The 13,718-nt window shown below is 36.9% G+C and overlaps 1 protein-coding gene across 1 annotated transcript; it reads right to left on the reverse strand.

Moving 5' to 3' along the window:
• Nucleotides 1-89: 89 nt before the first annotated feature.
• On the reverse strand, nucleotides 90-13,013 carry rap1gap2b (RAP1 GTPase activating protein 2b). The gene is made up of 23 exons (XM_063011193.1): nucleotides 12,892-13,013; nucleotides 9,831-9,915; nucleotides 9,250-9,285; nucleotides 9,018-9,065; nucleotides 8,072-8,095; nucleotides 7,747-7,965; nucleotides 6,550-6,653; nucleotides 6,349-6,427; nucleotides 6,147-6,200; nucleotides 5,921-6,004; nucleotides 5,728-5,828; nucleotides 5,375-5,504; nucleotides 4,854-5,009; nucleotides 4,641-4,712; nucleotides 4,472-4,558; nucleotides 3,786-3,926; nucleotides 3,516-3,662; nucleotides 3,166-3,281; nucleotides 2,648-2,749; nucleotides 1,767-1,884; nucleotides 975-1,080; nucleotides 730-800; nucleotides 90-244 (listed from the first exon to the last, which is right to left on the reverse strand). Exons 1-23 carry the CDS (start codon nucleotides 13,011-13,013, stop codon nucleotides 236-238), a joined length of 2,211 nt encoding a protein of 736 aa, XP_062867263.1. The 3' UTR covers nucleotides 90-235.
• Nucleotides 13,014-13,718: the final 705 nt, after the last annotated feature.

A 13,718-nucleotide genomic window follows, 5' to 3' on the forward strand; every position in this document is an offset into this window, starting at 1 on the left:
AGGACTTCATTTTCAATAACAGTATTAAATAATGTGCTAATCTAACGTCAATGTGCAATGTGTGTAAAATGTGTTTGATCACATGACTCATGCTATACTGGAGACCAATAAGCCCCTAGCAATATTTCGGCTTTAGTCTTTGTCCCTCTTCCTCAGTGCAATGTGGTCCTCTTTTACAGCTGGTCTCTGGTGTGACCCCATACAAAGCCTGTGATCGTTCTTCAATGTCTTTTCACTAATGACCCTGTGCAGTGACAACAATGACACAGTGATGGAACAAGAGTGATAAAATAACAATAAACATGTACAACTTGATGCATGCTTGATAATCCAAGTACACAAATCCACAATGTTGAATCAGTTCATTGTGTCCAGATGAACTGATTCAACTTCGTGGCTGTCCAAATTACTCTTCCTACTACAAATCACTTGAATTGCAGGTAAAGGTGTGTCAATAATGTTTTGGCACAGGGTTTAACAATAATTAATGAAAAAATTAATGAAAATTTTGTATTTAATTTTTTTGTATACTTCACATATTTATTTCTGTTACATGCATTAAGGAGCTTGTATCTGTTGCCATCAAACTGACCATAAGCTTAAGATAGACTTGTGATGGGACCCTGTGGAACTGGGCTATTTCTTAACAGGTTGTTTTAGTATTTAGCCACAAACACGCAAACACATACAGAAAAACATGACATATTAAAACATAGAATAAAAACTCACCACTGCCGAGTGGCTCAGCTTGTCGAAGCGAAACCTAAGATTAGACCTGGGGGAATTCCTGTTCTTGAAATCTTTTGATTGTGGAAAAGAAAAGACGACTCAATTAAATTTGGTTGATCTCTCAAACATGAGAAACTACTGACACTACAACAAGGACTTAGAAACAAATAACTTTCTCAAAATTTGTTTTGCAAAGTCACTGTATGAAGAAAAACATATTTATATTAACATTTTTAGATAGTTACCTGTGGGACTACGACACATTATAACAGGAGTTCCTGTGCTCTGACCCTCCACACTCAGAGAAGAACCACATGTGGATGAAAAAGTTGGAGAAATATGTGCATTGTTCTGTAGAGAAAAAGAAAAGTTTATTTCCAAAAACTGTGAAAAATACAATTGATGTCAACAGCTAAAGCAAACTGTGCTTTCTTTTCATCAGCACTACACTGTATTTACCTAATATGAGCTACTGCTTTATTTAATGTATTTAATGAAATTATATCACATCACATAAGCCAATTTTCCATTGAACACTTAAAAACAAGAACTTGCCCAGACAGGAACTTGGGGCTTCAGTTTAATTTCCACTGAACCTGTACCTGCACAGTATGACATTAAATGTGTCTGTGTAATAATAACAATGTTTAATTAGACAGATAAACTGCCCAAATCCAGATTTGCAAAGCGACTTGCAGTTGTAATTGTTGCTAAATGGGGCATCTAAAATCTACTGAATACTTTGTGTTATTGATTTGTAATTATTTTTTTTGAAAAACTGCTGCATTATCTTCAGCTTATGCAGTAATAGTTTTAAACTTTTAATTTTGTGTAAGAAAACAAACCAAAAACAACACTCCAGCAGCAACCTGAGATTTAATTTTAGCCCTGTGATGGACTGGCGACCTTCCCAGGATGTTTCCTACATTTCACCCAATGAATCAGACACAACCCTTACCAGGATAAAGTGCTGGTAAAACAGACAGTAAATGAATAAATGAATCAATATTTAGTTTTTAGTCTGTACACACACTCACTGGGTCCGTTTCCTCTGGTGCGTCTGTGTCTCCTGGTACACTGCCGAAACTGCTGGAGCTAGAAGGGGAGCGTGAGATTTCAGGGCTTCGGCTACAGTCCTTTAAATTCAGAGATGGCCTGCAGTACATAAAAGGCAGAAAACAATAAATACAACCATGAACCATGAGGTGTTACACAGCCCTTTTGTATGGTACAGTTTAAAATCTGTTAGAAAGCTGAAGAAAGTGTAGAACTTTGAATGGTCAAATGCAATCATCACAGTATCGCTGCTGCAGTGATATCACACAAGTGGCATATTTAAAACCAAACTGCAATAATTTTCTTCTTGAATTTTGCAACAGACCTTTCCAAAAGTTCAGAGTTATACACCATCTCATTTTTTTTTGATCATCTAATAGGGTGTTCGCTCTCATCAGTGTATAATCAGAGGAGGAGGTGCATTAAGACCTCAAGTCTGGTGTTTAAAATTGAAGGCAATAATAAATGCCAGGTCCAGAGTACCACTGTTGCTGTATGACACCAATTCTATGAGCTATGCCACTATTTGGCCAAAAGTATGTAGACAGGCCTTTTAATTATTAGGTTCAGGTGATTTTGCCACAACAGTTGCCCACAGGCACAGACTGAAATATTGTGGAAAGCCTTCCCAAAAAGTGAAGGCTGTTACAGATTCAAAGAAGAGAGGGGACAATCCCACGGCTGTGGAATCTGATACACAGCAAGCTTATGGATTGGTGCCCACATAGATTTGGCCTTTTACAATGCTTTCTTGTATAAAAAGAGTTACCTGCAGGATGGAAAAATTTGTATTTGTGAAATAAAGTAATACAGGGTAATGAAATTCAGGGCATAAGTGCATGTAAAAGCTTTGTGACAGTACCTTTCTTTATACAGGCAGATCTCTGGAGAGCTAGGATTTGATGATGTCTCCGATTGAACCTCCTGGTGGCAATTGTCTAGACTCTTCTGATCCCAAAACACACTAAGATAAAGTAAACAATAAAACAAATATCTAAGTTGTGTCTTTTATAATGCCAGTAAAAAATCATTTGTTAACAGTCATTTATCAGTGAACTGGGTACAGCAGTGCTACAGCAAGATAATGCAAATGATTTATTATGCCCTTCAAAGTGTATCAGAATGACCATTTTTGCATCAGATGCTGTTTTTTTTAATCTACAGGCAAATATTATATTAATGTTGTGGTTAAAAAATGCAAAAGAAGAATCCCTCAACCCATTTCATAAGTTATAGTATGTCTACAAACTTTCACTATAATACAACAATAGAGCAAAAACCCAAAGGTAAAGAATTGATTGCAGTTAGAAGTTAAATAATCACAATGGCAACTGTTTATTTATAAGTGTGAGTGCATTTCTGTATGTTAGCTGTTCCAACCTGCGTGTCTGACGGTCAGGCGGCCCGTCCATGCTGGTGTACAACCGAGGGAAAAGACCTGAGCGTCTCTTTACTGGGCTTTTAATAGGAGATTTAGCAGTGGACGCTGCTGGGCACTAAGAAAGAAAACAGACTTAACAATAAAGGTGCAGTGAGGCCAGAACTTAGATTTACACAGTTTCTTTATAACATAATACCCGTTGAACACCAAGATTAAACTTTTTTCAGTGTTTTGTAGTTTACACAGTGCACCTTTAAATCATTTATTAAACATTAAATAAGGAACAAACAGTAATACTCATGTTGCCATTGCTTGTGTATGTATGTGACGAGGTGCCTGCTCTTCTCACCGATTTTTTATTGCACTCAGGGGAGCTATAGGTAAAGCCTGCACCACTAAGACTGGTGGGCACTCCTCCTCCCCCTACAGAAGAGCGGCCATGCTTCTGAGAGCCCACCATTGTGTCCATGGAGTGACTGCGCACACGCATTGCCCTCTGATCCAGGACAGAGAAAACAACAGAGGTCACCTTTCTCTCAGGGTAGAAATAAAACTAGTTCAGTAATATGTGATTATGGTATATATTTTATACAGTGCTTAGTGTATAAAGTGTGTGCACCTTGATAGACTCAAGTATTCCCCCATGGCTTCCATTCTCCATGCGCTCGTCCTCAGTGCTGAGTGGCTGAGCAAGCATGAGCTGAGTCTGTCTGTGCAGTTCTTTATGGAGGTTATCAAGTAATGCTGCTCGTGTTCTCTCCTAACACACACACACACACAGAAAAAGGTACCAATATATCCTTAAAATCTGTGTATCCCTTCATGATTGGTGCTCGGGTAGCGCAGCGGTAAATTATACTAGAGCACTACTGCTGGGATCCAGGGTTTAAATCCCCAGTGGTGCTATTGTTCAGGCAATTAAATACAGACATGACTGGCTGTGTAGATTGGTATCCCGTCCAGGGTGTGTTACTGTATTGAACCCAGTGATTCAAGGGAAGCCAGATCCACCACAATCCTAACTGGTGGTAAAACATGAAAATAAAATTAGGTGAAAAAAATAACTATATGGTCAAGTGTCCACATACATTTGACCATACAGTGTAGCTGGCATGCTGTTAGAGATGGTAGGAAGATGTGTTTTCTAATATGTTCACAAGTTTTTAATTATTCTGTACCAAATATTTTAAATTGTTTTACATTACACATTTATAGGTACCTCAGATTGTTGAGTCATAGTCCAAACTGAATACAGTCAAATTGATCCACTCAAGAATGTGATGCTGTTATCCATTAAATGCTTACCTCAAGCTTGGCAAATCGTTCTGAGCGGTAGCACGCCAGCTCTGCATTGATCAGCTTAGTCAGCAAAAACTCCCTGAATTCTGCTCCCTGTGGAGGGGCACAAAAATACAATAAACAACGAGGCAAAAAGGCTGTTATATTGTAGAAGCTGACCATAACATTTGTTTACCTTTTTGAAGACTGGTGGATTTGGAAGAGGTGGACCGAACTGTGGGACGTCATCTCGTGCTGTTACAGAAACCTGAAACACGTCATTCAGCCACAATCATTTCTTATAAACTTTAGGTTTAATAATTAAAGTGTTCAAGCTGGCCGAACAGTTATAAGTTTCCCTTTGTTTGTTTACTGGCTGTGTATAAATAAGCCTGACTATGTTTTCTACCTTGTATGTGGTGTCGTCTGTACCAGGATTTTCCACCTGTACCAGGATGTAAGCATGGAGGAAGTTAGAGGCGATCATGTCCGGCACAAATGGTGTGGCCTCTTCTTGGAAAACCGCTGCCACAATGTCATTACCTATATGCCTCTTCCTTTGAAGCTATGTGTGGGAGAAATAGTTTCAATTTTAAATTTTAGTTTCAATTTTAAAATTTAGTCAATTTTAAATCAATCAAAACAATTCATGAAGAATTCATGTAAGGTAAGGTAAAAAAATTACATACACTTGAAAGATTTTGTCATTTTTGTCATTCATGACCTCCTTCTTCTTTGATAGCGATTATATTACCATACAAAATGGGCTAGTGTGGCTGCACTGTATTAGACTAAGCCACAACAAACTTGTCTGGATGTTTAGATGTAGTCAAAAATACCTTGGTCTGGAAATATGCACATTTTGCAATATTTTATCAAATTTGACCCAATTGGATAGTAACTGTCAAACTAAATGTAAATATGTACTACCTGTTGTGGTTCCCCTTCTTTGTAGGGCAATTTTGTAGAGACGTGGAACATGATTTCCTTCCCTCTAAACACAGTGTAAACTGATTGAGAGCCAGTCTGCCCATGACAAACATCCAAACCACCTCGAAACCTTGGAGAGCAGAAAAAATCAGCTAAAGCTTTTGTTCACTTATCATAATGAAAATATATTTAATCATTAGTTTGCATTCTGTAACAACATGTTAACATTGTTGTAATCCCTTTCCAGTTACTGACTCTTGGAAATACTTTCACTTGTGTTATTCTCGCAGTGATGTGAAAGGAAATTATTTTACCCATTTCTGTAGAATAAAAATATCACTTTTTTTGCCTACCCCTTAAAATTCTGCAAATCAACACAGTCTCCCAGCACTTGGAGAAACTCAGTAAAAGCAGAAGTTTCCTCATTGTTCCCAAAAAGCTCCTCTTCTGATGTCTGAGTGGAGCAGAGAAAAAAATCAATGCCAGCTTAATCAAAAAGAGTGCCAGAAATTACAAAAGTGGAGGTTTGTGATGCAGGAAACTGACCTGACCAAACTTCTGGTAGATGACGCCAAACTTAAAAGTGTTGTTAACCTCATGCTCATCATAGTCCACTATCAACTGGGATCCCTGAAAAATTAAAATGTTAAATTAAAATGTTGTTAGAGGTAATAATCATCAAAATTGTTTTTAAAAAGCCACTTGTCTGTTAGTGGCACCCTTTTTTCTATTAAGGTCAAATTTGTCCTAACTTTGTGTATATTAAACCTACCCGTGGGTACAAAACAGGGCTGAATTTCATGCAAGCAGTGTCTTCACACAGCAGCTACAGAAACAGAAAACAACAAAATACAAATGTGTTCCAAACAGACCACACTCCAGCCTCCAGTACACATCAGATATCAGACATATGTTGTGTGAGCAGCTGCATTTTCCTGTGAGGGGAAAACGGTGTAAATGACAGCCAGTGTTACCTTTACTAACTGAGGGACACTGGGGAATTCTGTCAGCCCTGCCACAGAGATCCTGTCATAGATGGTCTTTGATGGAGTTCTGAGAACATGAGTAAGTACATCACAGAGAATGTAATTAAAATTAAATCCAACTTCTTTGTAATTTAAATTAGATTTATTATAATTGCATATATAAACATACAAATATAGGTTTGTTATTACCTCAGAATGATGTGCAGATGCTCCTGATCATTCCTCTCTTCATGTCTGAGGGACAGGATGAGGTTGCCATTGTTGCTGGCTGTGCAAATAAAATTAAGATGTTCCTGTGAAGAAAATAGTTAAATATTTAGTAACATTATATTTATATAATACCTTACAAAGTGACATTTCATTTTATTTTGTTACTGCATTTTTCCTTTACCATCCTTGTCTTACACGATTGTTTTAACTTTTATGTTTTAGGTCAAGCATTGAAGATGCTTTAGTATATAAGCAAACTGGATTTGAGTTTGGAAATCACTCACTGTGTGAATGTGTATGTCACAGTTACATTTGGTCAGTGGTTCATAAAACTTTAGCAAATAGTCACATGGAAGAGCATTATAAATATTAATACAGTAACGGAAACGTATAATGATAATATTGATTTTCTTAAATGGAAGATGAATTCCTAGTAAACTAATGAGTGTTTGTTACTGACTGTAAGTAAGAATAAAACCTTGACTATAGGTAGATCAATTGTAAAATAATTAGAGACATTTTTTAGTCATAATTTCCCCCAAATACAAAATTAATCATAGTGCTTCAAGAAAATACATTTTGACTATTTTGTGCAATAACTGATGACACATTTCTGATTTTACCAAAATCCAATAGATAAAACTGATGCCCAAATAATATGACATGGGCCTTTGGGTGGTAGCCCAATACAGCTGAGAACCAGGGTTCAAATTCCTTAGTGTTGCTATCGGCTAGTCTGGCATCTACAAACAATCAGGTGATCTACAGTTACAGTGGTGGATAGATCTTTTTTTTTTAGATACCTGTAACTGATTGACAATGTAGCCACATATCTGGTCAATCTACCCAAGTACTATCTTCTGCTAGGGTGCCTGTGTCAGATATAATTATTCCTTCCCACAAATACAAATACAGAACAGCCCCCTAGTACCTTGGAGTATTAATTAGACCCCGCTCTGTAATCTCTTATTCAAGCAACAAGCCTGGTTCAAATTGACGTTCCCCTCCAAACTCAAGAATATGAAGCATAATAGCTATTTTCTGTATAGCTGTCCTAAGTATTCCTAACAGTCTCTGGCAGTCCTTAAGTCGATTTTACTAATTATTCTTCTTATCTGCTTTATTAAAGACATTTCCCTCAGTCTTGGTTCCTTTATTGGTTTTTCGGATGCTTACTCTGCCCAGAAAGTGCTTTCGGTAGGCTTGTATGGCATAGTTATTTTCCAGATGATATCCAAACTCGCCATCTATGTTCACTTCTTCTTCATCTTCCTCATAACACCAGCCATTCTCCCCTGAGTTTGGGCTGAAGACTGAGGTCTCTGAGTCTTCAATCCAGTAGCCCCCAAACCTTGGAAGAATGACCTGAGGATACGGTGGACCTTTCTGTAGCACCTAGCACACAATGGATAAACTTGATTATATTGTTGTTGTTCATTATCTTAACTGAAATGTACAGGTTTTTTTGTTGCAGCAATAAATTCAAATTGCAATGACTTACCTGTTCGATACTTATATAATCATTCTACAAAACAAAAAAGTAAAGATGTTAATTATCTCAATATTTTTGCACTACAGGTTTTACATGCATACAGAAATGAGGAACACATTAACACATGTTGAGAGATGAATGAAAAACCACACCAACAGTGCTGCAAGCTGTTAGGGGATTCATTTACAGTAAAAAACTTAAAAATAGGTTTAAAAAATCATGCACATAAAGGCAATGATGGGGTAAAATGTTGGGGTAAAATTGATATGAGCAAGTACACAGACACATATTTGCCCAAAGAAACACTTCAGGGCTGTTAGGCAGTGTTTGATTTGTTTATCTAGACATAGGAAGTCATGTAAATGTACTAATTGTTAATTGTATCAACTGTACTAATAAACAGCTCAGACATTAAATGGCAAAAAGTAGGTTCACAGCCCTTTTAACTAGATAATCTTTATAATAGTTTCAGCCACACTCATTGCAGTGGAAATGCATTTAGTGTAAGGATTAATCATTTGGCCCAAAACTTATTGTTAAATGTCAGGTGAAAATGGTACAGCTTCTTCTATTTATTGGTAAGGGGAAATCTTAATGCCACAACATACAATGACATTTTTGAAAATTGTGTGGTTACAGCTGTGTGGCACCACTTTTAAGAAGGGTAATTTATGTTTTAGCATACAAAAAACAAGGCCCATCATTTCAATGTCACAGCACTTCAGTAATGTTTTAAATGGATAGAAAAGCCTTGCTAAAAGAGAGTTTTGGATGTAGTTTTTAGTTATCACAATCCCACAAACTGATATTTAATATGTAAGTGAGGTTGATGTAAAATGTACATATTTATTATGCTCATAGCAAAAAAAAAGTAAATTCTTAAAACCAATGGCACTACCAGAGCAACCATTAATCTGAAGCGTAACCCTGGGCTTGTATTTTATGCTCTGCAGACCCTTACTCTCTCTGAGACCGGCCTTATCTCATCCACCTCAGATACCTGCTAAGGGTCAAGGTCAAAATGTCATGAGGTCATGAGTTAGGAAAAGTGGTTAAACATTAAATTTAGTCATTTTAATTTTTAAATGTTACAAAAAATGTGCAATCACTGTCAGCCACATAGTAAAAGGATTACATTAATAAGTCTGGAGGCAGCAGTAAAACAATACTGACAAAATTCATTTTACCTCCATTTTTTCCAGTGAGTCGAAGAACTGTCCACTCTGTAGAGAGGAAAAAATAGATTAATTTGTCTGCAGCAGGCAGTAAGGAAGCTAAACTGTATGATTTTGGTCCATTATGTTATTTTAAAGCCTACATTAAAATTGTAATAGGAACAACACAACCAGACCTAGTGAATCCAGGATATACATAGTATGGGCACATAGACATAGTTTAGATGGGTGGCAAATAAATGACAAAAATTAATCTTAATATATAAAGGTTATTTTCAGGTATTTAAACTGAGCTTGAGTTTGTTTAACTGACCATGACTGAGGGAGGGAACAATATGTAAAAGTGTGTGGACATCACCCTAATTGTTGACATTAAATGTTTTAGCTGCACTTGTGGCTCACGGGTGCTGATAAAATCAGTTATACAGTATATAACAAATTAAATAATTTCTGGAAGCAGTTCGGGGAGGGCCCTTTTCTACTCCAGCATGACTGGGCTCCTGTGCACATGACTTTCATGGTAAAATAAGGTGGTTACAACGGATTGTCAGCAGATCCAAATAAACCAAATAAACCAAAGGAACTTGGCTTACCTTCAGGACAGGAGGAGCAGTTCTTGGGGGAGATGGTGGGCAGTCTGCCAGGGGAACACTGGAGATGGTCAGCATCTCCTGCTTCCTGTAACACAACAGTTTACACATCATACAACAATAAAATACTTTACAACCAACCACAACCAGTCAGTTCTTCTCTGTTGAGCGTCTTAAAAGATGTAATCCATAAATAGTGCTGATTCTTACGTTTTTCAGCATGTAGGGAACTTTTCTTTACAAAGTGGATGTAAAAAAAAAAAAAGCACAACACACAAGTGTGTACCATTCATTGCATAAACTGTTTGTATGGTAAACAGCTTAAGACCTAAAACTATTATCTTGAACTGACAACTCTTAATTCCTTAGCAGCCTTGTTCACTCTTCACCTAAAATGAACTTTTACTTCATATCATGATTTATCTGGGCAAAACATGGGCAAAAAAGAGGTTAGGAAGGACTCTAGGTCAATCGCAACTTTCTTAGATAAAAAAAAGTACATTAAAGGAGGAAATATGAGAAAGAAAGAGAGAGAGAGCAAAAGAGATAAATGAACATGCCCAAAAAATAACCACCCTGTAACTTAGACACTGTGGAGTATATGAATAGATTCCAAGAATCCATCATCAGACATGTCTCTGGTTCCTGTTAAGAAGCCAGTGGCACATCATCCATTATATTTCATACAGAAAGGAACCAGCATTGCTTCATCCAGACACTCCTGATAAAACACTTTAGAGATGCAAACACAAATGAAAAATGATTATTAATCACAATTCTTTGTTTTTATGCCTTATGAAAAAACTAATTAGAGAAAATTAGGCTGTTTTTTATCTTCTTTAAATTCTGGAGGTTGCTAAGTCAGGTAATGATTTCAATCTGTAGAGTTCCTTCATTAGCTTTCAAAACAATAATCCTAAAAATAGAAAAAAATATGCACATTACAGATAATTAGATTAACACATCACTTAAACCAAGAGTATTGTTACAGTTAAAGTAAAGGGCATGTATAATATCACATAACACGCTCAGGATTTCTGTTATTTTTCTGTGAATTTATTAATATGGCTAACACCAGACTTTCGGAAAGTCATTGTATTGACACTCAATTTATGTTTTATGGGGAAGCCATTAAATCCTTCTATCCTTCCATTTAATGTTAATTACTAAGTTCCTTTATTCTAAAAAGTACAAATATAATGTTTTTTTTTTTTTGGAAAACATAAAAAAGTATCTGCAGTTTAGATTAGTCTGAACTGTAGTTATTAGTTATTAAACTATATTGAGGGTTTAAATAACATGAAACTGTCCATGGCTTCACTAATAACAGAATGTAATTGTGTTTAACCAGCAGGTGCATTTACAACACCTGTCATTCCGGCAGTAAAGGATAGAAAGGCGAAAAAAAAATCAATAAATAAACATCGTGGAAAGTGAAGAGAAAATTACAAAAAGAACAAAAATAGCAGTGTGAAGAATCAGCAATGGATTGAGCAACTGTGCAGTATTTTAAGGTACAAATCAATAATACTTTACAAATCATGTTTGTGTGAGGTGAATTTATAGTAAAAGTGTCCTTGAACTAAAAATGATTCTTATATTTTATTTCAGGGCAGCACTAAGGCACAGCTGGAGGAGTGGGTGTCTCACAGCAACATAAGTCCTAAAGAACTGGGTTTGATTCTCGCCTTCAGTTACTGTATATGACAACCTTTACTTGTCTGCATGGGTTTCCTTTGGATATTCCAGTTTTCCATCATTTTTTTCACCTCTCAAAATATCCAGAAGGTGGAATTGCTGTTTTAAATCTGTGTATGTGGGTGTGGAATGTGTGAGTTTGATGCCCTGTCATAAGTAACTTTCAGTCTAGGGCGTATTCCTGCCTTGTGTCCACTGTGTCATCCGTAACCCTGACCAGTATAAAATGGTCAGTATAAGAAATAAAAAATCCTATATTCATTAAAGATTTCAAACAGCAAATGATGTGCAGATAACACATTCCAACTGAGGGTACTACACCAGACAGTAGTTGTTGCAGTTGTAGCAGCAAATAAGTATCCCCCTAGTACAGCCTTCCCTCCCTTACACCGACAAGACTCAAACCAAGGTCTCTGATGTGTTTGGATGGCACATTAGAATCTGTAACACCTGAGAACCTGCTTATTATTACAAATTAATTTGATTCTTCATGGCTCAAAAGTACTTCTGGTAATTTAGCAAGATGATTTACCAGCCTTTATCACATTTAAGTTTCTTTTTGTATGTGCCCAATATTTATTTCTGTACCAAGACCAGGTAATGCACTTGTGCTGTTGGTGGTTTAGTTAAACCATTCAAATGTACATGCGTCAGTAATAGCTTGCCAAGGTTGGGAGGGAACCCCAAACTTTCCCTTTATATTGAATAACAATTTCCTAGATAAAAAAGTTGTAGTCCATGAACCACCAAATTAAACCAAACTGCCCTTGAATTAAAAACTGTTAAATGCTGTCCAAAATTAGCAAGTCTGATATTCCCATAATGTCTTTGCTCCTGGTTTTTCTGTGCCCAAGTGATCAGCAACAAACTTCAATCAAGGTTTATTTTGCAGCAGGAGCTTCTTTCTTACATGGCAGCCTTTAAGCCTGAAGATGAAAAGCTTGCTTGGTCGTTGACAGTGGAAATGTTGAAAAGTACATGGATGTCCAGAAAGCATGATGTGTTGCTCTACAATCTAAATTGTTTTATTTTTAGCCTGAGGAACAAAATGTTAATTATTTCCATAAAGAGTTAGTTAGTCAAAAAGGTCAGATAACAGTATTACAGTACATTGTTGGCACATCACTTTCACTGTCTGTAGTGCAGTCTAGTGAAACAAAATAAAAGCACATTTACCAAAAAAAATGAAGCTGTCTTTGTATGTTGTTTTTGTTTAAATACCAGTTAAAGTAGTGCTTACTGTTTTATTTGAAACATTACTTTTACATGAGTATAATCTTTTGCTTCTCTACCCACCACTGTGACTGTTCACTGTTAATGTAGGACATGAGCAAATGCAATCACATATAACAGCATGCTCACCCACCGCTGGCATTCTCTGGTTCGGAGTCTCTCTCTTTTGCGAGAGCGATGCAGGAGTCCGATGAGAGCCACGGCTGCCCGGATCCCTGCTCTCTTACAGCGTACCCTGGATCTCAACTCAGACATCATTTAGTCTCAGAGTAACACAATTACACCTGATCTCAGTCGGCCAACATTACATGGCTCAGAGCACCAGATGGCAGAGATTCACTATCCAGTCTCTGTTTGTCTGCACGTATGAGCATCCGTCATCTTCCATCAGTCTCTCACTCCTCTTGCTCTCACTCTCTTTTACACAGTGCGTGAGTATCTCTTTCTTATTTCTAATGCTGCCTCACCAGCCCTCCCTTTCAGCTGGCATTAAATGCACACCTCTCGCTCTGTCTGTCCTTGGATTGCTAAGCACTAACTGCTTAAACCCTGCCATACTGTCTCACCACACCAGCTGTGATGTGCCCACATTACGTAATTCCAATCTTCTGCCCTTTATATCCATACCTTTGTGTCTCCTAATTTGCTTATTTGTATTGTTTGTAAGCTAATCCTTATCTCTTTATTGCCATAGAATGAGGACAGACTGTTCTCATTATTGTCCTGTAGAACAGTAGGACAAATAAAGAGGAGTACTCTTTGCCTTCAAAACAGCTTATTTAAACAATTTAGTACTGAACAAAAACAAAACAAAAATAATAATTAGATTAAAAGTATTACCACTTTTGTATGTCTAAGGCTAGTTCATGCAACACATTACCTTTCCAACATCTGGGTTTGTGAATGAGAGGATTTCAGTTCATTTAAAGCAAAGATCTATTTTTAAGGTCTATCAGGATA

The sequence above is a fragment of the Trichomycterus rosablanca genome, chromosome 16, assembly GCF_030014385.1.
Source record: "Trichomycterus rosablanca isolate fTriRos1 chromosome 16, fTriRos1.hap1, whole genome shotgun sequence".
NCBI classification, from domain to species: Eukaryota; Metazoa; Chordata; class Actinopteri; order Siluriformes; family Trichomycteridae; genus Trichomycterus; species Trichomycterus rosablanca.

Coding starts and splice junctions, on each gene's coding strand:
- rap1gap2b (XM_063011193.1), bottom strand. CDS start 13,013: ATGTCTGAGTTGAGATCCAGGGTACGCTGTAAGAGAGCAGGGATCCGG. Junction 8,096..9,017: donor CGGTCTCAGAGAGAGTAAGG/GTCTGCAGAGCA, acceptor TTTGTTTTGTAG/AATGATTATATAAGTATCGA. Junction 3,663..3,785: donor GAATACTTGAGTCTATCAAG/GTGCACACACTT, acceptor GTCCTGGATCAG/AGGGCAATGCGTGTGCGCAG.